This window comes from Penicillium expansum (genome assembly GCF_000769745.1).
Source record: "Penicillium expansum strain MD-8 chromosome Unknown contig166, whole genome shotgun sequence".
In the NCBI taxonomy this organism is placed as follows: Eukaryota; Fungi; Ascomycota; class Eurotiomycetes; order Eurotiales; family Aspergillaceae; genus Penicillium; species Penicillium expansum.
In genome coordinates this window covers 143,529-167,214 of record NW_015971345.1, presented here as the reverse complement: position 1 = coordinate 167,214, position 23,686 = coordinate 143,529, and the positions used below count along the sequence as shown (strand labels likewise).

The 23,686-nt window shown below is 48.8% G+C and overlaps 6 protein-coding genes across 6 annotated transcripts; 3 read left to right on the top strand and 3 right to left on the bottom strand.

Annotated features, from left to right (window-relative positions):
• Positions 1-303: 303 nt before the first annotated feature.
• PEX2_050020 (TMEM165/GDT1 family protein) lies at positions 304-2,051 on the bottom strand (the record flags this gene model as incomplete). The annotated part of the gene is made up of 3 exons (XM_016742277.1): positions 304-371; positions 430-1,372; positions 1,443-2,051. 3 exons carry the CDS (start codon positions 2,049-2,051, stop codon positions 304-306), a joined length of 1,620 nt encoding a protein of 539 aa, XP_016597607.1.
• A 3,060-nt stretch (positions 2,052-5,111) lies between these two features.
• PEX2_050010 (putative MFS transporter) lies at positions 5,112-7,463 on the top strand (the record flags this gene model as incomplete). Its single annotated transcript, XM_016742276.1, has 3 exons — positions 5,112-5,316; positions 5,389-7,212; positions 7,276-7,463. The coding sequence occupies 3 exons, from the start codon at positions 5,112-5,114 to the stop codon at positions 7,461-7,463; spliced, it is 2,217 nt and encodes a 738-aa protein (XP_016597606.1).
• Positions 7,464-9,473: 2,010 nt separating this feature from the next.
• On the top strand, positions 9,474-11,392 carry PEX2_050000 (putative MFS transporter; the record flags this gene model as incomplete). The annotated part of the gene is made up of 7 exons (XM_016742275.1): positions 9,474-9,524; positions 9,638-9,866; positions 9,925-10,187; positions 10,240-10,582; positions 10,642-10,704; positions 10,764-10,968; positions 11,041-11,392. The coding sequence occupies 7 exons, from the start codon at positions 9,474-9,476 to the stop codon at positions 11,390-11,392; spliced, it is 1,506 nt and encodes a 501-aa protein (XP_016597605.1).
• A 1,122-nt stretch (positions 11,393-12,514) lies between these two features.
• On the top strand, positions 12,515-16,459 carry PEX2_049990 (uncharacterized protein; the record flags this gene model as incomplete). Its single annotated transcript, XM_016742274.1, has 3 exons — positions 12,515-12,979; positions 13,082-14,451; positions 14,524-16,459. The coding sequence occupies 3 exons, from the start codon at positions 12,515-12,517 to the stop codon at positions 16,457-16,459; spliced, it is 3,771 nt and encodes a 1,256-aa protein (XP_016597604.1).
• A 980-nt stretch (positions 16,460-17,439) lies between these two features.
• fluG (uncharacterized protein) lies at positions 17,440-18,740 on the bottom strand (the record flags this gene model as incomplete). The annotated part of the gene is made up of 2 exons (XM_016742273.1): positions 17,440-17,574; positions 17,640-18,740. 2 exons carry the CDS (start codon positions 18,738-18,740, stop codon positions 17,440-17,442), a joined length of 1,236 nt encoding a protein of 411 aa, XP_016597603.1.
• A 204-nt stretch (positions 18,741-18,944) lies between these two features.
• PEX2_049970 (NAD-dependent succinate-semialdehyde dehydrogenase) lies at positions 18,945-22,320 on the bottom strand (the record flags this gene model as incomplete). Its single annotated transcript, XM_016742272.1, has 9 exons — positions 18,945-19,081; positions 19,135-20,379; positions 20,432-20,515; positions 21,050-21,444; positions 21,520-21,899; positions 21,956-22,029; positions 22,083-22,119; positions 22,176-22,183; positions 22,239-22,320. 9 exons carry the CDS (start codon positions 22,318-22,320, stop codon positions 18,945-18,947), a joined length of 2,442 nt encoding a protein of 813 aa, XP_016597602.1.
• Between the last annotated feature and the right edge of the window lie 1,366 nt (positions 22,321-23,686).

The following is a 23,686-nucleotide window of genomic DNA, read 5'->3' as shown; positions in this document are numbered from 1 at the left end:
CTAGGACAGCAAAAGTAGAGCCATCGGTATGGGATTTTACTTGATGAATTATCGGTATCTACTTACTCAGTGCTCAGTAAGGATGTTGATCGGTGAGGTTTGTTCCTATGAGATTGAGCATTGGAGGGGAAAAAAGTAACATTGTGAACTTGGCCATTGCGTGGGCCAGACACGTAATTATAGTATTAAAACAGCTCCAGGTATGTCACAAGATGCATTCATTCGACTTTTACAACAAATCAACCGCCAAAAACCGTAACAATAAGTTTCCGTGAACACATACAACCGCGGATATGCAGCGCTTTAAAAGATGGCTTCAATGAAGTAGATGACGCCAAACACAAGGAACGCCACAGCACCGCCCAGAGTAACTGTAAAATTCAAGATTAGCATGTGTCATAGATATGAAAAAAAGCAGAGGATACATACCAACACGCATGCTGACCCGACCAGCGATGGCCCGTCCACCGATCACGGCGGCCGCGGTGCAGATTCCGTGACCAGCGCTGGCTCCAATAGTCACCCACCAGTAGTCCTGGCCAGCTGCCATGGCGATAGTGGCAATTTGGCTGCGGTCGCCCCATTCGCCGAGGAAGGTCATCACAAAGGTCTGAACCCACGCGGGGCTGAGAAGTAGGGAAAAGAGGTTGCTCAGTCCGGAGAACATATCGTTCAACCGTTGCCGGGGTTGGGGAGAAGAGCCACGGGATGAGGACGAGGACAGGCTCTCCGGAGGCGAAGGCAGGCGGTTTCCGGAGCCGCGGGTTTTAGGACGGCCTCCAGCGCGACCTGCTTCGAGATTGTGAGGAGTGACCGACGAGCGACGGCGGTTCATGCGCAGCTGCTCGTGCTCCTTCTCTTCGAGCTCCGCCTCAACCTCTCGCATCTCTTCACCCACACCCTCATCTGGAGACATTTCACGACCTTCCTTAAGCATCTTCACACCAAAAATCAAGAACAGAATGGCAGCCAAGAATTTGGTGAACGTTTTAGGGATAAGAGTAGGGACTGCATGGCCCAGGACGGCCGAAAGAACGGTCATCATAATCAAGGCACTGAATGCGGCGCTGAACACCACCAAGCGGGGATGTCTCATGGCCATCAGCGCAGCAACAAGGAAAGTCTTGTCACCGATTTCAGAGACGAGAATCATAGTGAAGGAGAATACAAGGGAGTGAAGAGAGCTGCCAGCATCCGGGATACCAGAGTCATGGTGGTGGTGGTGGTCGTGGCTCGACGAGGACGACGATGAACTGGAGGATGACCCCGAGCCGACTGAGTCGTGCCCAAGGCCCAGAGGTTCATCCTTGACCATGGCCGGGGGCTTGGGGTATGGAATATCGTGAGGCTTTTCAGGCAGGTCGGCGGGTTTCTAGACGCAGATTAATTTCACTTGTTCAACGAAGGACCTCGGACTCGAGAAAATATATAGGAAGACTTACCCCGAGCATACCAAGGCCTCCCGGACTCTCCGCAGACCGGCTTCCACTCCCAGTTGCTGTGTCGTCGCTGTCAGAGCCCAGCTTCTGGGTCTCACTATGCGGGAGCGGAGGTGCTTCCTTTGGCCCACCGGGGACTTTTTCGGAGGCCAATTGGCTCTCCTTTCCTTTCTCGGACACACCACCCTCCATTCCCCGTGTGCCCTCTTTTGGGCCCGCCCGATGCGGATCATCCATAACGCCGCCGTTTGAATGCGGGATCATCTTCCCTTCTTCGGTGCTCAGGTGCTCCGAAGAGGGAATCTTGGTGTCATATTTGGTAGAAACTGTATCAATATCATCGCTTCCCTTGATGCCTTTACGGTCCCGGTCTGCGTTGGTTTCCACCCACGGACCAGCGTGCGGTCTGCCATCCTTGCCATCCACGGGAACGTCCGGCGCCCCTTTGGCGACATTGGATGCGACTATATCCGAGTCGACGAGGCGAGCGTTGTCGCCAGCGGTCTCACGCAAGACTCGAGAGTCTATGTTGTCATTGTATGTTGTGTCGGCGAGCACGGCCGAAATTGCGGGAAGAAGGAAGAGAAGGAGGGATGACTGGTTGATCTTCATGATGAACAGCGGTTTCTTCCGCAGAGAGAATGAATAAGAATTGAAATTGGCGCTTTGAATGTCTAGTTGATAATCTTTCACAACCACGAGGAAAAAAAGAGGTGGAACCGATATCCAAGTTGGGAGAAATCTTCGAGTGATGCCACGACACTAAGTCGCGTGAGAGGATTTGATCGACACCAGACAATTTTCAAGGGCAAGGATGGATATCGGAATGAGCGTGAATAGTAAGGGGAAAAAGTAGAGATATTAAGATGAAGTATAAGCAAATAACAGAAGAATTCAAATCAAAGAAGGAGCCTTCGCCTTCGCCTTCATCTTGAATTGCCAAAGGGGGCTTCCACGTGACCTCCCGCGAACGGCCCCCTGTAATGGAAATAGACTCAATCAGTTTCACCCTTGGACGCAATTGGCAATTGGCATTTTGTCAACATAAATATGCTTATTTTGAATAGAGCTCTGATTTACTCAGAGTGGTCTGCTATTTAGTATATTACATTATACACGCAATACAAGTCGTATATTCACACCGTGTTTCTTAATTTTGTTTCTATTTGGATGCATGAATAAAAGGGTACTGTAGTGGGTCAATGCTATAAACTGACAATTATTAGGTAAAAAACAGGGTAAAAAGTAACTAACCAACTAACTAAATATTTGTAACTTTGTAAATGGAGTTGGTGCTGAGCTATTTATAACCTCTACAGCCCGCCGTTGCGGAATACACAACCGCTCCTCCTGGGCCACCAACCTTATCTAAGAAACTGAGTAGAACCTTGAAAATGGCTTTTGACAAACTGTTGAAAAGCAACAACCCATTCTAGCTAACATATAATACCCCTCGCTCAACACTATTCTACACGTTGTTTTTGGTCTATTAGCGACTTGAGTATATGGACAGCCTTGGAGAGTTATGCCCTTATTTATATGATGTATTCTTCTGGAAGGTCTACCACAAATGAAGACACCATGAACCCAACGATCGTGCCTCGGACATGAAATTCAATATGGAGGATATCGCGCAGTGGCGTACGTAGTTCCTCGACACCCTGGACCATATCGCCCTGATACACATAGGTAGGTAGTACAATGTAGTAGTATCCAATCAGCGCGAATCAAACAACACCGTGCATAACCATACGGGTTGAATTTTATTGTCGGTCAATCGACGAGCCAGCGATTTTATTGTATCCACATCATTGTTCACTCCATTGAGCAACACTATCTGATTTCTTACCGTGATCGAATTCTCAAACAATCTCTGTGCCGCCCGTTGCGTACTACCAAGTCGGTACAACAAAGGCTAGTACCCGGTCGCTCCTGGCTATATTTGCGTAAAACCCTAAGGTCGTTGAAAGAGGCACAAGACAAGGAAGGTGCGGCTCAAGCCCCCGAGCCCGGAGTATATAGTTCCCAGGGATAAGCACCTTGAGCAATACATTCCAGGCCTATTCGGGAAGTCCGTTCTACAAGAGACACTAAAAGCACATTGTCTCATAAGGTGCATTGAAATTACCCACGCACCTAGAGCGATCGTTTGACTGGCCAGGTTTGATCAATAGTGTTTTGCCAATGAGAAGGGCAGACATTGCTATCAAGTCAAATAAATGGCAATATCACGAATTAAATAACCCTAAAACGAGTTTGTCGATCTCATTTTAAAACTAACACCAGGTGGCGTCCCCTAAAGTCGTAATACTTGTGGAGGCAACTGGCTTGTTGGATCCTCCAAACATGATGTATAAGGTTGCACAGATCAGAGGCCATAGTCTGACCCATGACTCCACGCAGGCTCAAGCATCTATGAAAGGGGACACTGACATCCAACGGTATGAAAATACCAGATCTGGGGCTCCTTTCCCCCGCAATTGGACATCTGCACAATGACGGCAGCCAACACCTCCCGCAGGTCAGCTGAGACAATTTTGGGAATTTTAAAACATTATTCGAGTAATGACCGACACTGCGATCCCTCAAGAGATGTTTTTATGGACGGGCAGACTGCGTGAAGTGAACCTCTCGCGACAAGCGCCGGATTTGAAGGGCTTGGCATAACACCAGGAATGGCCGGGCGCATTCGGCGATAGGGAAGATTCGAGTGCGACTAAGCTTCCCTGTAGATTGCTGACAGATATTAGATGTGTGTTTAATATATGTGAGTTTGGTTAGTATTATTGCTCTTTGTTGACGTTATCATGTAATAAGCGTGGAAGGATCCACCTGTCGACGCGGACTGCTGACCCATGTGCGTTATTTTGACAAATTGTGGGGAGCTCATGTACATTTTCCTGAAAACGGCGTGCTTATCGGGCCCTGCGTCATATTCTTGGACAGTTCAGCAGTCATATGCACCTGTGTGGATATGTGAAAAGATGATAAAATCAGAAAAATAGTACCTCGAGGCTACTTTGTTTAACCTTGACAATCGTATGACGGCCAGGGTACTCAGCTAGTACACTGAGACATCTCACCGCCTCCTCACTGCCACATGAGATCGTCGATCACCTTTTTTTTTTTGACAGTGTCTCTACTATTTAGTCTTTTCCACCATTTACCGCGTGATATACCTAAGAGGTTATCGCATGGACTTAGCACGACGCTAGGACACTATATATTGCCCGTCTGCCATTTACAGACCGCTCGTTTTGTTCCACTTAGCTCCCCGTCTTTCCCGCTTCATTAAGCTATGCCTCTAAGTGGTGCTCATTTGTTGCCTCTTGCGTTGATCCAGAAGCGTTGATCGCTTTCGCAAGATCCATCGACATATACTTCGCCTATTCTTTTGTTGGGGACTCATCTAGTTACTGCTAGCACGTCGTCTATACTTGCTAGTTTTTACTAGCAACATTTTTGGGCTTATTACTGAATTCCGGTATCCCCTATTGGTCATCTGAGATAGCTGTGAGTGACTCCCCCGGTTTCCCTTAGTGAACTTGAAGGTTCCCTCTTTGGTTTCGCAGATGCAAAAGACTCTGGCTAATAATGGCATGTTTAGCACACTTGTTTCGCAAACGCAAACGGGATAGGCTGAATGCTTCATTCCTAGTTGTCAAACAGAACATGACATCACCAACAGAAGACCGTTCTGCTACAATGGAGGGAAACACCGGGGTAGATCCTGTCTCGCAGCAGCCAGCTGCTTCGCGCTGGAGACGAGTCTTTGGAGGAAAGTCCAAAGAAGATCCCGAGTCTAGCGAGGATCAGACTTATCGCGCCAAATCGACATTAGGAATTCTAAGTGATAGAGAGACCGACGAAGTTCCTGGTTAGTAGAGAGCTCCCCGTCACCGAGAGAAGCTGTATTGTGAAACGGGCACTGACAACTGGCATGGTTTAGGAACGGTACTTCTCTTATCGTCAAATCGCAATGAACCCTTGGGAATGAGACATCAGCCCCATCGGACTTCGACATCATCTATAAGCTCATCTTATCGTCCGTCGCGATCTAATTCTCGAACCCGGTCGGCGATTCCAACGCAGAAGAGAACGGCGGATGGACAATTTGTGCTTGATCCCCAACCAGACGACTCCGTGAATGACCCTCTGAACTGGCCTGTGTGGCAACGAGACACCGCATTGGTCTCGCTGGGCTTCTACTGTTTGATGGGAGGCGGCATGACCCCCATTTTGGCAGCTGGCTTCAACAAGGTTGCAGCTGCGTACGATGTCAGCACGCAACAGGTTGCTTTCACCACCGGGTTCTATATGTTAGGCTTAGGCCTAGGATCTGTCGTGATGTCGCCCACAGCCATTCTATACGGGAAACGACCGGTTTATCTCTTGGGAGCCACCCTGTTCGTGATCTCGGCAATTTGGTGTGCAGCGTCACCAAACTACCCAAGTCTTGTGGTCGCTCGTATTTTCCAAGGATTTGCTGTGAGCCCAGTCGAGTGTCTTCCATCTGCGACAATTGCAGAGATCTACTTTTTGCACGAAAGAGCCTATCGAGTGGGGATATACACACTCTTGCTACTAGGCGGAAAGAATCTGATTCCCCTAGTGAGTGCCGCCATCATCCAAGGCTTGAGCTGGCGCTGGGTATTCTGGATTGTTGCCATGATTGTAGGCATGTGTCTAGTCTTGCTGTTTTTCTTCGTGCCCGAAACATTTTGGGATCGCACACCCCGTCCTCGTGTGCACAAACATAAGCGTCCTAGTCGAGGTGTCTCTGATCTTGTTTCCCATGGCTTCCGTGGGCGGCGCCCGTATGTCCAGCCTCTGGAAGAGTCCACCGAACAGGCCGATTTAGATCCAGCATTGGCACCGAAAAAATCCAAGCATGCGCATGTTGGATTCGCGGATGACCACCCAGAACACGGAGACCAGGCAGTCGAGACTGAAAAGTCCCATTTCGTTTCCGAGGCCGGCAATGCTACCGATGGTGACCGAACCACCACTCAACCGCCCACAGCTAATGAGAAAGACGATGACTTCCTCCAACCACTACCTCACGTTCTTGTGCCTGGCGCACACCCAGATGACCTGGAGACAGCTCGATTTGCCGCCATATCACCCGCGAGGACTGAGTCACTAGAGCCTGCTGGGACATCGCTGCCCACAACCCTACAATACACAAACCGACTCCGCGAACGCCCGAAGATCCCCTATTCCCAGTTACTTCGAGTCTGGAACGGGCGAATCGCACAGGACAGCTGGTATCGAGTCGCCGTGCGCCCATTTGTCCTATTCGCCTATCCAGCCGTGCTCTGGTCAACAGTAGTATACTCACTATCGGTGGGCTGGCTGATCGTGCTTTCGGAGTCGGTTGCACACATATTCGAGAGCAAAGCTCACTACAATTTTACTGCGCTGCAGACAGGTCTGATCTACATATCGCCGTTTGTTGGCGGTCTCCTGGGAACCGCAGTGGCGGGCAAAGTATCAGACATCATCACGCGGTTTATGACCATACGAAATGGAGGCATCTACGAGCCTGAATTCCGTCTGGTCATGGCAATTCCTATCGCGTTGTCTACCGTCATTGGTCTGATGGCTTTCGGGTGGAGTGCTGAGATCGGTGACTCTTGGATTGTCCCGACTATTTTCTTTGGTTTGATATCGTTCGGTTGCTGCTTGGGGAGCACAACAGCTATCACTTTTTGTGTGGACAGCTATCGCCAGTATGCTGGCGAGGCGCTAGTGACACTAAACTTTAGCAAGAGTATGTTGCACTATCATCAATTTTTGTTCGTTTTGTCTGATCTAACGTCTTTTCTTCTTGCAGATATCCTCCACGGATTGGTTTTCTCTCTTTTCATCGTCGACTGGCTCGATGCCGATGGCTCGCGCACTGTGTTCCTGTCTATCGGGGGTATACAGCTTTTCTTCATGCTCATGTCGATTCCGATGTACATTTACGGCAAACGAGCTCGCATGTGGACAGTGCGCAAGCGGCTTATGGAACGCCTTTGATTTGGTCCTTTGAATATTGGTGGAATATCTTTTGCATGGCATTTCTTTTATTCTTTTCTTTTTGCATTGATTACATATACCCTGGGAGGGTTCCTGCCGTCGTGATTGTTTTAGACATCTTGTTCCGATATCACATCTCGAAGTATCTATAGTAGGAGCTTTTGAATGGAATAGAGAAGCATACTTGCCTACCAGAGCTAGTTCTCTATAGCACCATTGTGGTAGATTGAGGCCTTTAGCCAGCATTTGGTTTGGATGAATTGACCACCAACCAAGTTCGTTTTCTCATTAGATAACTCCCAGGAGAAGGTTTGTTCAAGAGTGCCTCTCAATCCGGCTAGTCGGATCCTCCTTAATGCTCTTGTGGCTTGGATCATGTTGATTGAGTTCCCAGCCAGGGTTGGTTTCCGCTCTTGATGGAATAATTAGCGCATGGTCATGGCCTTCAAACAATCCCCTCAGGCTGACGGTGGGGCTGTCCATAGTTAAGAAATTTGAATATGCTTCTGAGGATAGTATTGATCTGCCAGTAAGAACCCGAATTGGCACGATGGACTTTAAAACCTGCCGTACGTGCAACTGGCTCAAAGAAGGCCCTTGATTTGGCACATTAAATATTGGTGGGATATTGTTTGCAATGCATTCTTTTCCCTATATCTTGGGAGGCCTCTCACCGTCGGGATTGTTTCAGATCTTTTCTTGGTTTGCCCCATCTGGAGGCTACGTATAGTGGGGGCGCTTGGAGGGGTTTTGAGGGAATTAGTCACTAGCCAAACAGCGTAGTCGCTAGTTAAAGCGAGAAAATCAATATTGAAAATTCTGATGATATCTTAGTCCTTGTGTAAATTGTAGTAGTCTGCAAAAGTGATGACGGGACCAACTCGAATCACTATTCGTATGTTGCGGACAGACCAAGAGAACCAATCAAGAAAAATTGACCTACTTAGAGTACTCGAAATAAAAATCGTGCCAAGCGCCCGAGACACACACCTACCCGGTCAATGATAATTGTCAGTCAACGATGATTATTGAAATTAAGTATATTTTGTATGGTGTCTATACAACAGGTACATTAGATACAAAATTCTTAATATATATATTTTTTCTCAATCACCTATATAGCTAGGGATATTATAGGTCTATATATGGTATATGAGAGGGTCTTAATCAGTTAGGTATCAATATAGACAAGATATAATTAGGGTAACAGAATACCGAAGTTTGACATACAATTTTTATATGTGGTGTTCTTCGATATGCTTCTCACACTTGTAGGTATAATTAATCTTAGAGTTAAAACGATTTAATCATACTTATATTATCCATTGGCACTCTTATTTATCGCTTAGCAAGTTCAAGGGTTGAGAAAAATAGATATTATGAATTTTATATCTTATGTGCCTTTTGTATGGGCACGCCATATAAAAAGTACCTAATTTCAAAATTTATCATTGATTGGGGCGCATCAACACAGGGTAGGTGCCTTGGGCGCTTGGCACGATTAATAGGTATGAACTTGTTTATAATTTAACCAAGTTTTGCATGGCCAAAATGACGACAGCTCGGAAAGGAGCCGAGAAGTGCTTTGAACGTTGGGGTTCCACGTGTAGACAGGAGCGCTGAAGCGACCAAAGAAGGTTAAATTCACCGACGTTGCCCCGCGGTGGACTATGTATGCGCAGCGCTAACCCATTTTAGGGACAATCCCTCCCATTTCAACCATCTTATCTGATGAAACTTGCGCCGTGCCAAGTGCCGAGAGCATGTACTTTTTGGCCTGTATACGTACGTTAGAACTTACCAAGAGCTTCGGTCTTATCTACCGGGATCAGCTCACCGTAGCACTGACCTGTAGGGCTCCACTTTGTTGTTAGACTTTTATCAATCTCCGAGGCCCCATAAATAGTAATGGTATGGCACGTTCTTTTTAGGTTCGCCTGAAATTTCTTTATTATCTTTGGAAACCCGACCTAGAAACTTGCCATATCATTCCAGTATCAGGTTATAATTATGGGAGTTGAGACTTCGGACTCCAAGTCCGTGGAGGTGGGGTCGGCGCCTGTCCGTGAAGACATTCAGACTCCATCGGAAGCACCCAGCAATGAATCTAATGGAAAGAGGCCACCTCCACTTGCAGCAAAGTTATGCGCGGTCGCACTGATATCGTGTATTAGCTTTGGCTCGCACTGGAGTTCTGGCGTGACGGGTGCTATGAAGAGCACGATGAAAAAGGTACTGAATACCATGGAAATGTCGATATGGAGGTCTCGCTAACGGCGTTTCTTTGGCAGCAAATGCATATCGACAATGTTCAATTTTCGCTTTTGGAAGCCAGCGAGAATTTCATGGCAACGGTTCTGCTTTTAATAAGTGGTGTGATCACCGATCGAGTCGGTGGAGCTGGTATGTTGCTGAGTCTGTCAAGTCAGCGAGGGATATACTGACCAGTCCTTTCCAATAGAGATGATCGTTTATGGAAATATCGTTTATACCATCGGTTCTATCCTCGTCGCTGCCGCCGCGACCGTGCGTTCTTTCGATTTCATGATCGGAGGCCGAGTCATTCTCGCGCTCGGCGATATCGCTACACAAATCGCTCAGTATAAGATGTTTTCGTCTTGGTTCCCTCCTAGCAGTGGATTTGCATCCACACTAGGCTTTGAGCTCGCTATTGGCAAGATAGGCGGGTTTATTGGCAAGTCGACGGCAAATATCATTGCAAAGGTAATTGTTTTTCTTGGTTTGATTTGGTACAGGCATGCTGACAGGAGCATAGAAAACTGGAAACTTTGCATGGGTCTTTTGGACCTCAGTGTTCATGAATCTGTTCACGAATGCAGCCAGCGCAGCGTTCTGGTTCTTTAACCAGTATTGTAATCGCCATTTCGAGGGGCGACGCGATAAAGCCACGAAAGAGCAACTGACAGAGAAAAATAAAAAGTTCGAATTTCGAAAGATATTCGAACTCCCGTGGATGTTCTGGTCTGTCATGGCCTTCTCTGTGTTCCAAACGAGTGCCGCGACAGTCTTCAGCCAAAATGCCACCGAACTGGCTGAGAAGCGGTTCAATGTTGATTCGATCAAGGCCGGGTGGTATAGTGCTCTTTCGCAGTATGCAGGTATGGATATCTCTGGAATTCGTGGTCCTGATGGCTGGATATAAGCTGACATTAAACAGGCTTTTTCCTCGTTCCCTGCTTGGGCGTGTTCATCGATGTCCTCGGCAACCGAGCATCTGTCTGTGAGTTTGACCGACAATATCCAAAACAAGCCGGACATGACTAATACTGACATCCCTAGTGTTTGTCTGCGGTCTCGGTATGCTATTGAGTATGGTTCTCATTAACTTTGCAACATCGACGGCTGGCACAGGAGCTGCATTCGGAATTTACGCCGTTGCCGTGTCCTTTGGACCAACTTCAGTCATCGACAGCATTCGCACCACGCTCTGGCACCAATCAGTCTTTGGGTCTGCGTATGCATTGAAGGTCACCATGAATAATGCGTAAGATCGATCCAATATCTCTGCATTGAAAACCTAGCTTGAGACAGAAACTGACATTGGAAACCGTAATAGTATGAGCATTATAATTCGGATCATCACGGGAGCTTTGCAGGATGCAGATGACAATTCATACCGCCGAGTGGTGCAGGTGTATCTAGTTCTTGGTGGTGGTGCTCTGGTTGTCGGTTCTGCTATTCTGATCGGCTCGTTTGTGACTGATAACCTGGCGCCACTACAGTGGACTCGGCATAGACGGTTGACATCAGGTGCGGCTATCATCGAACGGATTCGAGAACGCAATTTGGTAACCCAGCAGCGGCGCACTCGGAACATCTCGATATTTTGCTTTGGAGCTCTAATTTTGTTGACACTTGGGTCGTGGGTGGCGTATATTTGGGGTGCGGTGACCGGTCATAATTCCTAGTTAGGTAAAAAGTTTGAAGTGTCGAATATAACATATGATTTTGTGAGGCTTTGATCATCTCGGGTGTTCAGGCCCATGACGGAAGAGACGGTCGCTTTCTATAGTTGCTATAGGCAGGGAAGTCGAGAGTGCCTAATTGTATGGCCGCTTCATGCATTCGCCACCGTCGTCATGGGGCTTGCGGGGCTAATTACAGCCCGTGGCAGAAATGGCGTACAGTTGTTTTTTGAGTGACGACATGCATGTGAAAATCCTGGTCAACAGCTCTTAGCAAGGCTGCTGAGGTAACATGCTTCACATTCCAAGGTTACGACATGAAACGAAGCATGAAGCAAGGCTGCAACTAGCAACTTCTACTAGTGGAACGATCGTGAAGATTCATTGGTCCACTTGGCGTTAATCGGGGTGCCTGATCTTCACGGCAAATACAGTACTGTGGCCTGAGGCCATGAGCCAATGATCGACAGCGTCGGGACGCCACAGGACCACCTCACAGCCACTGAAACCTACTTCCCTCCACATCTTGTCCACATTGGTGCTGCCCAGTGGACGCCCCTGGGCCCTTGCACTCCATTGTGCTCCAGTCAACATGCTGGTCCAGCGACAGTTGCACCATCTTGGTGTGTCGATCCCAAGATTCTGGATAATCCTACGAGAGAGGCGATGAAGCGGTGGAGTAGATGTACTCCATACACGACTCTCAATGTGCACCGAGCGTTGGTTCCCACTAATCATCTTCTATACATTTATCCCCTCACTGGTCCACCTCGCCAAATTGTACCTTGACATATGGGATCCCCGGCTGCGCATGCCGAACTTCCCACACAACTTTCCCTAGTTCCCTTTCTGCGCTTCACCTGACTTGCTGTTCTGGTGGAGAGTGGTGTGTCTAATTTAGGAACTTCCACTTTCCTTTTCTTCAACAATCTGTGACTAATCTAGTTACACTCATTGTTCCAACAATTTCGCAGTTTTTGATCCCTTCTTCTGTGCACTTCGACCTCTCCCAGCCCTCATCACCTTGCCTCGGTTGTCACTGGCTTGATAGCTTCATCAATCTCAAAATTTGGAGCCCGAGGATGCAACACTGCATCTTCGCCCTTCTATCGCTAGCGGAAAACCATGGATGTTCATAGGAAACGCGAGGATGGCCTACACAACGCAGATCGTAGGGCAAGAGAGCTATACCGCTACTACCAGCCTGCTTCCCAAGCTGAGACGGTTCCATCTTGGCTTCCTGCGAACGATGGATTCCCTTTTTCAGCAATTTCAGCAAATACAATCACTCCACCGATCTCCGAAGGCTCAATGCCTTCACACAGCACAACTTCCCGACCAGCGACGGCAATTGGGTCAGAAGCTCTCGTTCTAGGCACCTCGAATAGTACCATGACGTCATTTGCTCAGCTAGCAGCCTTGCGCCTGAACGTCGAGCGGGTGTTTATATCTGTATTGGATCGTGATCAACAACATATCATTGCCGAAGCCACAAAATCTCTCAATCTGAACGATCCGGCAGTTCACGACGACAATGATAGTGTCTGGTTGGGGGCATCCGATACCCGCAAGACATGGAGTGTGTGCAAGGTAAGTTTTCGCTCACTCGACGAGCTGGCTGATCCGAAGCCATTGCAAACTCGATCCCAGTATTCATTTCTATGACTCCTCGATTTTGACGCCATACAACAGGACACTGTTTCACTACCCCCCAATGACCGCGAGAATGGGGACTATCAATTTTTAGTCGTGGACGACATGACGGAAAATGAGCGCTACAAAAACCTTTCCTTCGTCGAAAAGGACCCCAACTTTCGCTTCTTTGCGGGAACTCCCTTGACAACCGATAAGAACATCAATTTGGGTTGTTTCTTCGTGTTGGACAAAAAGCCCCGAGATGGATTGACACCGCTAGAGAAGGATACACTGGGATCTATATCGATGCTTGTGATGGACTACTTAAGCGTTTGCAGACAGGCTTGCGAAGGACGCCGGGCCGCGCGCCTTTCCCGCGGCCTGAGCTATTTCGTTGAAGGAAGCTCTAGTTTTGTGGATAATATCGACCAATCGCGCCCCGACAGTGTCAGTCCTCCATCAGCAACTCCGTCATCTTGCTACAAGCGAATGAGTGCCTCTGGTGGCTCTGGTAGAAACAGCTCAGAAAACGTATCGCAAGCGCCGTCCAACAGTCCACCGAACGATCGATCACTCAGTACCGACGCGCGTTCTTTTAGCTCCGTCCCGTCTGATTTGAAATTAGACTACGATTCGAAATTGAGTAGTGGTTCAAAAGTTGAATCGGGCACTGTAGAGAGCTCTCTGCCAGAATGGTTGACAAGCAGCAGCCGAAATCGATTACCACCCGATGATTCACAAGGCAATTCTTGGTGCTTCCGCAGGGCGGCCAACTTACTTCGTGAGAGCCTTGACCTTAATGGCGACAGTGGGGTTATTTTTCTGGAGGCAAACAATAGCCCTTTGGTGGATGCCGATATGGGGAGTGATGGTTCCGACACAGGCGGACCTGCTTCTGTGCTGTCAGCATCAACAAATGAAGAACCGTTTGCTCCCCAGGCAGGGTCGATGGCGACATGCGCTGCGGCCAACTTGGACCGATCTTTCCTCCAATTGTTGCTTCGGCGGTACCCCAAAGGAAAGCTATGGTCTTTTCACCGCGATGGGCTCATCTCGACATCAGATGATGACGACCAAGAAGCCCAAGACAAGGCCCCTCTTGGAACTAGTGCCACTAGTCGGTCTCCACCTAATCCTACACAACCTTCAAAGCCGTTGCGAAAACGGCGGAAAGCTGCGGAGAACTCAGTACTCAACCAGTATTTCCCAAATGCGGCGCAAATCATGTTTGTGCCGTTGTGGAATGCAGTTTCTTCGCAGTGGTTCGGAGGGTGTTTCTGTTGGAGCACGATTGAGACCCAAGTATTCACCACCTCAGTCGAGCTCAGTTCTGTGCTTGGGTTTTCATCGTCTATTATGGCCGAATATAGCCGTGTTGAATCCCTCATCGCGGATCGCCAGAAGGGTGATTTCATTGGGAGTATCTCGTAAGTTTTTCTTGGTCTCTGGGGGATATTAGGTATGCCTAGCCGCAGTTACTAACCACTATCCTTTACTAGACATGAACTCCGTAGCCCGCTTCATGGAATCTTGGCCGCTGCCGAGTTTTTGAACAGCACTCATCTCAATGAATTCCAGGACTCGTTGCTTGAGACCGTCAATTCCTGTGGCCGGACGTTACTGGATACAATGAACCAGGTACTTGACTTTAGCAAAGTAGTATCTTTGGAACGGACGTGGCGGTCAATGAAACGCAAGAAAGAGTCACCGCTCGATTTCAAAGGATCAGACAAGCTGGCGCATCACCTGGATACGCTCGTGGCTACCGATGTGGCCATCCTCGCCGAGGAAGTAGTCGAAGGCATTTGTCTTGGTCATGTGTACGGCCAGAGCTCTACTGCTTCAGCTGATCTGCCTGTATTGATGCCACATCAAACAAAGTCGCAAAATCAGCGGTCCAACGTCGAAGTTGTTATTGACGTTTCGTTCAGAGATTGGGTCTACCGGACTCAGCCGGGCGCTTTGCGACGCATCATTATGAATCTTTTTGGAAATGCCATGAAATATACAGAATCTGGTCGTGTCACTTTATCCTTGGCAGCATCCAGTCATTCTGAAGGACGATCTCGGCGGGAAGGCCTCGAAGACTTGGTCACGTTGACAGTAACCGACACAGGCAAAGGCATATCGGAGGAATTTTTGCGCGGAAAGCTTTACACGCCCTTTGCTCAGGAAGACGCCCTAGCTGTCGGTACTGGACTAGGATTATCAATTGTTCGCAGTTTGGTCAAGGCTCTAAATGGAAGCATTCGAATTCGCAGTCGTCCTGGGGAGGGCACTGTCGTACATGTATCCCTCCCCCTAGAGCGGCCTGTTGGCAAGGAAAGCCCGGTCGTCGAACCATCTGGGCAGCTTATCCAACAGAGAGAGACCCTGACCCAAACTCTTCTACTACGTGAGGGATACCCTGGTAGACGAGCCTCCATCTGGGGAGCTGATCCAACCGATGTGACTGCCGACTCTAACTGGTCTGAAATTGCTCGATATCTTTCAGACTGGTACAACATAGAGATTGTCGCCTGGACACCGGAAGCCCATATTGATCTTGTGCTTATGGATGAAAACGATTTACCAAACTTCCGCACCGTTGCACCCTCGGTCACTTTACCTGCTCTTCTCGTCCTATGCCACAAATCGGTGGATTACACCCTGGCAAAATCCGAGTGGTTGCCCCTTGCTTCCTCCGTGAACATCATCCGGCGCCCCTGTGGGCCACACAAATTAGCTCGAAGCGTAATGAGGTGTTTGACCCACGGCCAATCCAGATCCGCGACACCAGCTTCCGCTCTGCAACCACTTAGTCTACCGCTCAGGACGTCCTCGTTGCCATCTGCAGTCGCTTCGCCACTCCGATCCTCCCCCGATGATTTTAGCGCCCCGGGGCTGGACTTCCCCGAAATCCGCCCCATGACGATATCACCGCTACAACAACCATCACAAATAACGACATTACCCGAGGAGATTTCAGAAGACCCCTTACCAGGACCATTGGTAGAGGGCCCGACCAAATCTCGGCGACTGGCACGAGTGCTTGTGGTTGATGACAATCGCATAAACCTCAACCTGATGATGACATTCCTCAAAAAGCGCCAGCTGACTGATCTGGACCCAGCCGAGAACGGCAAATTGGCCGTTGAGGCAGTTGAGCGTATGCAGAGTGGTTATGACATCATCTTCATGGACATGTCGATGCCTGTCATGAATGGTTTCGAAGCTACCCGTGCCATTCGCTCGCTAGAAAAGGATACAGATGACCGTAAGCCGGCTATCATCATTGCCTTGACTGGACTCAGCAGCTCTCGCGATGAGTCGGATGCTATGGCTTCTGGTGTGGACCTCTTCCTCACCAAACCGGTCTCCTTCAAAGAAGTCGCACGGCTACTGGATGAGTGGGAAAGGGATGAGATGGTAACAGAGCGGAAAATGGCATGTTGAAATATTGGCCATATTCCCCTGTTCCTTTCTTCCTCTTACCCCCACCCTACCTAACAAATTGACACACATGTACCACTTTTTCTGTTCTGTTCTGTTTTTTTCTTTCGCCCCTGATATCAATCCGTCGTTGAGTTGACCAAGTGATTGGTGTTGATCTTGTTAGTTATAACATTATCAATACTATCATATCAGACAATGAACGTGATGACATTTGGGTTCGCCTTTTCTCTCACTACCCCCCTTTTTTTCAACACACATTTCAACAACTCCTGTTATCTAGATTATTTATGATTCACACTGCATTGTTCCAAGCCGACGCTGGATACACGGGAAGTGACGGCTGGAGTTGGTATACCTTTTTCGTTTGTTTTTTTTTTGGCTTTCGCTTCTTGGACGGTTCTAAACATTGCACGGCGTGCAACGATCTGGCTGCCCGGTGGTATACGCGTGTCTTTCTTTTTGGATTTTATTTTTGGTGATGGAAATTCACACGCACATAGATATTTTTTACTTCAGGTGGCGCTGGATCGCTCTGCTGGCCTTGCGATATGTATACGATTTGGGATCAGGACAAGACGGCGTTGAAAAGATGTCATGATGACATTTGTTTTTAATTTGAGAATTCAATATACATGCTTCTCATTGACTACGCATCTCGTTCTCGGTATCGTCCCAACAGCCGTAATCGGCGCTTCCGGATTGGATTGCGAGTGCATTGGTTAGGCTTGCTTGGATGTATGTAGTTCACATGCTCCGGCGCTAGCAGGAGTGCAGGCTCGTAGCGCGGTTGAGAGATATAAGGCTCTTAGTGGTCGGTGATCGGTGATCTACTTTGGGAACAGAATTGTAATACCCAACGGTTGTGCACTGGGAGAGCGTGAGAGTAGAAGTATCAGCTGACAAGACAATTGTTAGTATACAACCTGGGAATAGAAAGTAAAGACATAGACATACCCGTGCATCCCTGCATGATCAGTGATTTACTCTCCAGGTGTGTATGACGGAGTCAAGTCAAGGCTGTAAAGACGATTGGAGTTATTGAACAGAACATCGGCGGCTATCTTCGTAGCCTGGGCCGTAGTGAAGTCGCCCTGTTGAACATAATCCACGAGTACCTGTAGAACAGAAGAAAATCAGCACCGAGAAAGGTAATTAGTCAAAAAGTAAGCTTCCAACTAACCGTCTCAAGAGCCTGACGGAACTGTCGATTAGCCAACCAGAAGGTCTCCGGGTGAAACTGGCCACCAGTACTCCAGAGCAGACGGTTGGTAGGTGCGATCTCCAGACTTTCTCTAAGGACCTTCGTCTGCGCCTCTCGGCTAACCATGGGAAAGACCTTCCCAAGATCAAGATAGACATTGGGATAAGCGGAAGCCAGATACCCCACTTCGCGCGTGTAAGGGTACCCAGCATGCAAAAGCACGATATCAGCACTAGTATACTGTGCGATCAAAGGCTGCAGACACGCAGGGTTAGCCCGCAGAAGATTAATCCGATTATCTCCCAAGCCGGTGTGAAACAGCAAAGGTTTCGCAACACCGGCTTTCTTCTTAAACGAGATTGCTTTCAGCGTCTGCTGGACTATCCAATCACAGATCTGTTTATCATCAACCTCGAACCCAGACCTGGTTGTGCCAGAATCGAGGATGCGAATCAATGAGCCACCCAGGGTGGTATCGTCGGAGGAATACGGATCAATGTCCAATCCGGTCCGACAGCAAATTTCCGATTTAAAACCAACGACATTGGGATCGTCCAAAGCCTCGGCGAGAGCGTCCTGGAATCGCTGTCTGAAATTGTTCCAAACTGATTCGCCGTTCTTGCGTGCGTTGGAGACCTGCAGGACTGTGAACTCTGCCAGGGCTTCGATCTGCACGATGCGCTTTGTCGGAGAGACGGTGAAACTATTGTGCCAGCTGGCTGGTTCAATGTCTTCGTCGTCGCTGAGAGAATCATCGAGTAGCAGTGCGTGCGTGCCTGATAGAGACTTTCGGATCAAGTCGTCGTAGTCTTCACGCACGCTTTGATCGCGGGCAGTCTTGATGTCGGTCCAGTCTGCACAGTGGCGACCGTATAGCTCAGAGAGCTGGGTTATGGCCCGCAGTGAGGGGAGGGAGGTGCGGGCATTTTCTAGGGCCCGACCGTCTGCCGAGGAGGTGATGGCCTCTAATGGGTAATTTTCGTAGTCGGTGGCTGACTCGCGGGTCAGTAGGTTGTGGGCATGGTGGTCGATCAGTGGGTGAGACTGAATCAAGTGTCGTAGCGGTCCAAGGTTGTCCATGATGAGAATATTGAAGGTGTGTGTAGTGAAGAAAATCTGATATTGAAAAGATCTCCCCAGATTGTATGTAGCCAATCAAAACATCCATTTTCATCTACGCTTGGATAAAAGTGGATTGAGCCGACCACTCACGATGAAGCAAATACAATATTCATAAATTTTATTTCAATTTGGTAGAGATGATCTATAAAGATCATCGAATGTTCAATATTGTCCCTCGATTGTCAAAGTGCCCGTTTTGGTAACCAAGTACTCATTGACAGCCACGTCTTTTCCACTCTCTTTGCCATAACCAGACTCCTTGAGACCACCGAAAGGCGACTCGGCAGCCGATGAGTTGCCTGTGCGAATTGATTAGACTCTTTAAACATAGGAATATCCATAGGAAACTCACCTGTATTCATTCCGATCATTCCCGCCTCCAGGTTCTCCAAGAGACGCCACATACGATCGATATTTTTGGTGAAAGCATAACTAGCTAGACCCATACTGGTATCATTAGCCAGCTTGACAGCCTGCTCCTCAGTCTCGAACCGGTACAGTGCAGCAATAGGCGCGAACGATTCTTCCTGCGAGATGAGCATCTCATCCGTCATTCCCGACAGAATAGTAGGCTCGAAGAAATAACCGGGCTTCGACTTCAGAGGATTTCCACCCAAGATAACATCAGCACCGAGTCGGCGGGCATCCTCAACCTGCGCAGAGGCCTTGTGAATACTCTGAGGCGTGGTCAAAGGTCCCATGGTGGTGCCAGCCACCGCACCATGACCAACGATTATCGCAGCAGTGCGCTCCTTTAGAAGAGCAGCGAAGCGATCATAAACCCCAGCCTGCACATAGATCCGATTTGCAGTAATACAAGCCTGACCGGCATGGCGCCATTTCAGCGACATGAGTTGCTCAACCGCCTGGTCGAGATTGGCATCGTCGAAAACAAGGAAAGGACAATTCCCACCAAGCTCGAGAGTCACTTTCTTAAGACCATGCGCACAGTGCGAAGCAATCAACTTACCCACTCGCGTCGAGCCAGTGAAAGTCACCTTCTTAACGAGCGGATGCTTGCACAATGCCTCGCTCAGCGCCGGTGTGTTCTCCAGATCTGTAGTGAGCACATTAAGCACACCAGCAGGGATACCAGCGCGATGCGCCAGCTCCGCCAACACGAGCGCTGAGATCGGCGTCTCGGGACTGGGCTTGACGACCATCGTACAGCCAGCCGCCAGTGCGGCGCCTACTTTTCGTAGAACCATGGCAATTGGGAAGTTCCATGGGACGAGGGCGGCTGCTACGCCGATCGGCTGCTTGATAGTGAACACACGGCGGTTCGGTGCCGCGGCTGTCGATACACTGCCCTGGATGCGCTCTGCTTCGCCGGCGAACCACCATAGGAAGCCGAGGGAGTAGTCAATCTCGCCGTATGCTTCTGCGAGTGGCTTGCCGGTCTCGTGGGTTACGATCTGGGCGAGATCGTCGCGGGCTGCGACGGTCAGGTTGTGCCATTCTAGGAGCCACTTGGCGCGTTGGCGAGGGTTGACTTTGCGGAATTGCTCGAAGGCTGCGTGGGCGTTTTCAACGGCGGCGGAGACATCTTCTGCTGCGTTTGCGGGGCAACTGGCCCATGCTTTGTCGGTGCCGGGATCTAAGTGGGATATGTTAGGTGTGATCTCTGTGACGGATGCACTTCCACTTACCGAGGACTTCAAAGCGCTTGCCGCTCTTTGCGCCGACCCATTTGTCGCCGATGATAGAGTCGAATTTCAGCAGACTGGGATCCGCTAACTGAAGAAAATCGTGTTAGTGTTGTGTTGGGGTCAACACTTCGGACATCTCGCCGAATACCCCGCAGAACAGGGGTAGACGAAACAATTAGAAGACATACCTTGAATGGGAGCTGATACTGGGTTGCCATATTGATGAAGCAAGAATGTTTTCAATAATATGATCAAGGTGTACTCACTAAATTCACCGGGCAAGGGAGTTTATAAGAAGAGGGGGAAATCCTATACCTTATATGCCTTATATACTCTAAAGATGACCCCTCATATCCGAAATTGGAGTAGATCCTCGGTCCATTTTGATATCCTTCTTCTTCAAGTAGGCTATTGGCTATTTGCATTCGTGAACCATATCTATACGGAGTACAAATTATTAAATTAAACTATCAACACTAGCCGATCTACCCTCTTGCGACCGACCTTCCACTCTGGGCTCCATACTATACCCGACCGAGATATCAGTCGTCTTCATAATGCCCTTATCATCATCACTTAAACTCCCAGCATAACTATCTTCACCCCGCTGATACTTACGCATTTCAAAATCACCAACAACATCAACACGCGGTCCACCCAGCGGATCCGCCATCTCGTAATCAGCACCGCGCGCGGAGTACAATGATGCCTGGGCATGTGAGGCAGACTTGGACCTGAAGATATTCGAGCGGAGTCTGCGCGACCCAACGCCGGTTCCGGAGCCGGTGCCGGCGCCGTAGGTGGATTTCCCGTTACGCGAGCTGCCGAGAAGTCGCGGGAGGAACTTGCTGCTGATGGCTTTTAGGGATGGGCCGCAGGCTGTTACCACGGCGACGTTTACTTCGATTGCCGAGCTGCAGAATCCGATTGAATAGGTTGGGTCTGGGCTTGGAGTGTGGGAGAGGAATGCTTGGGCGAGGATTATGATGCGCCAGACTCCGATGGCGGTTGCGCTGTGCGTTAGATAGGTTGTTAGATATGTCTGTGTGGTACATTGGAGTTGGAGTTGAGTTTGGGGAGTTACTTACACTCCACCTAGACATAGGATAATACACACGGCGATCTTGCGTCGGAGGGGCATTTGGAGGCGTGCGGTGATTATGATCGGGATCGATAGGACCATTATATCCGTGAAGAGGTTCAACGCTGCGGTTGAGACGTAGAATGCGCCTTGGTTGATACATTTGCCGCCCGGGATCGTCGTATCGTAGACGTATGCTACTGGGTTGCATTGGAATATGTCGACGAGGAGGACGGTGATAAAAAGGCTGATTACCATGGCAAAGGAGCTCCAGATGAGGTATTTGACCACCCGTGAGCGTGAATCGAGTCGGCGTAGGAAAAACAAGATCGAGAGTTTTACCACAGTCAAGGCTGGATTATAGAGGAGTTGATTTGCAAGGTTCCACTGATTTGTCCGTGTGAGTCTCTAGTAAATGATTGGAGCTATGTAGTAGACCTTACATTCTGCCCGGGTCTGCGATTGTAGTCTTTGGGGATATCCCAGATGTGAATGCCGACATAGTTTGTTTTGATGACTGATGTTTGCGAATTAGCAGTTGCTCACTTTGCGCTTAACGGAATCACATACAGAACCACGAGGTAACAGATTGGGAGACGGCGAGGATCTAGGAAAACGCATGTTTAGCACAAACTAATAGATCTCGAGATCTGGGGACCTTACATATCCCACTACAATCAAGTAGTCATCTGTACAGAACCTCGTAAGCAACAACCTCTAATAGACCAAGTCTAGTGCCGATTTGGAGTCCGGGGGGGTTCGTTTCATACCGCTTGTGAGCGCCGATCGTGATAACCATCGGCTCCATAGCCGAAGTAGAACTGCAATGCCACTGAGGACCGGGAATGCGATCACAATACCTATGGCAGTTCTTTGATGATGGTCGTCAATCATTGTGTATGCCCCTTAGAAACGCGGAAGGGTTCTCGAACAGCCTGCGACCTCGATCTTAAGATGCAGGGTTGGCATTGTGTTCACCACAGCGAGCTATGATCAGCATCAATGGTCCACTTCTTTTGCTTTAGTGCTTTGGAGCTCGGAGGCTATTTCAAGCTATTTCAAGACAAACAAATTATTATTAATTGAACCAATTTGGGTTGTGGCCTCTGTCTCCCAAATAGTTGCATGTCCGTTGATGTCGGTAACTAAGTGGGGAGCCAATAATAAATTGCTTGCAAGGGTCCACGCGTCCATTTAGATTGGAGTGATTTTCTTCTGGGCCCCAATCTAAGACAGAAATCCCGGTCGTTGGTCACTTCGCTGTCATTTGAATAGTCGATCGTTGGATCGTACGTTCAATATAGGTTTGAAACCCCACCGTCTAAGGAATTATTCGTAATATCGAGCAGTAGCTGAATAATCAGCTAGTGCAGGTACGGAGTACGGAGTACTTGCACAGAGGATAGCCATTTCTGGATGGCAGTGGAGAACTTGGTGGTTCTTGCGGCGTTGCATTTGCAGCTGATCCTTGCAAGGGGGTGGAAAAGGGGAGTGCATGAGAACTTCCCCAATTATATACTTGTGGCGGTATTAAGCTTTGGATGAGTACTCCGTATATTTTCCACCAATGAGTAAAGAAATGTGTCCAAGGGTGGATTTCATCAAGGATATCTCGGCGGTGCTATGAGTGAGTGCATCGGTTCGAGAGATCAGTGTCAATGTCTCGGATGTAATATTCAGTCCCCACCGTGAAATTGTCAGTTCTGGTTCATCGGTTGATAAATTAGTTTTTTCGCCCTCACTCCTGGCAAAATTAGATGAAATGCAACATTCTCCTAGTCCCTTGCGTCGCGGGTTTCTCATTGCCCAGGAAGCATATGATCTCCCTAAGTGGAGCAGAGTGGATCATGGAGGATGGAGGATGGAGTCCGGTTAGACCAAATGGCGGCCTTGTTAGAGCCAAGCCGAGAACCAAGATCACGCTCGCGTGTACGAAGTAGCGCATGTTCACGTAGTGGCTGTGTGCTTCAATACCCTCAGCCGTGGAGAGAATATTGAGAATTCCAATCATTCCGACCGGTGAATTGGGCATAGACAATCGTCGTCTCCACACGAGCGACAATCTCGGTTGGAGGGCGTTGTATTGTCAATAACGCGAATCGGGTGTCACGCATAGAGTGACCGATCAAGGAGATCCGGAGAAAACGCCCCATTTGACTTTAGCTTCATCTTTT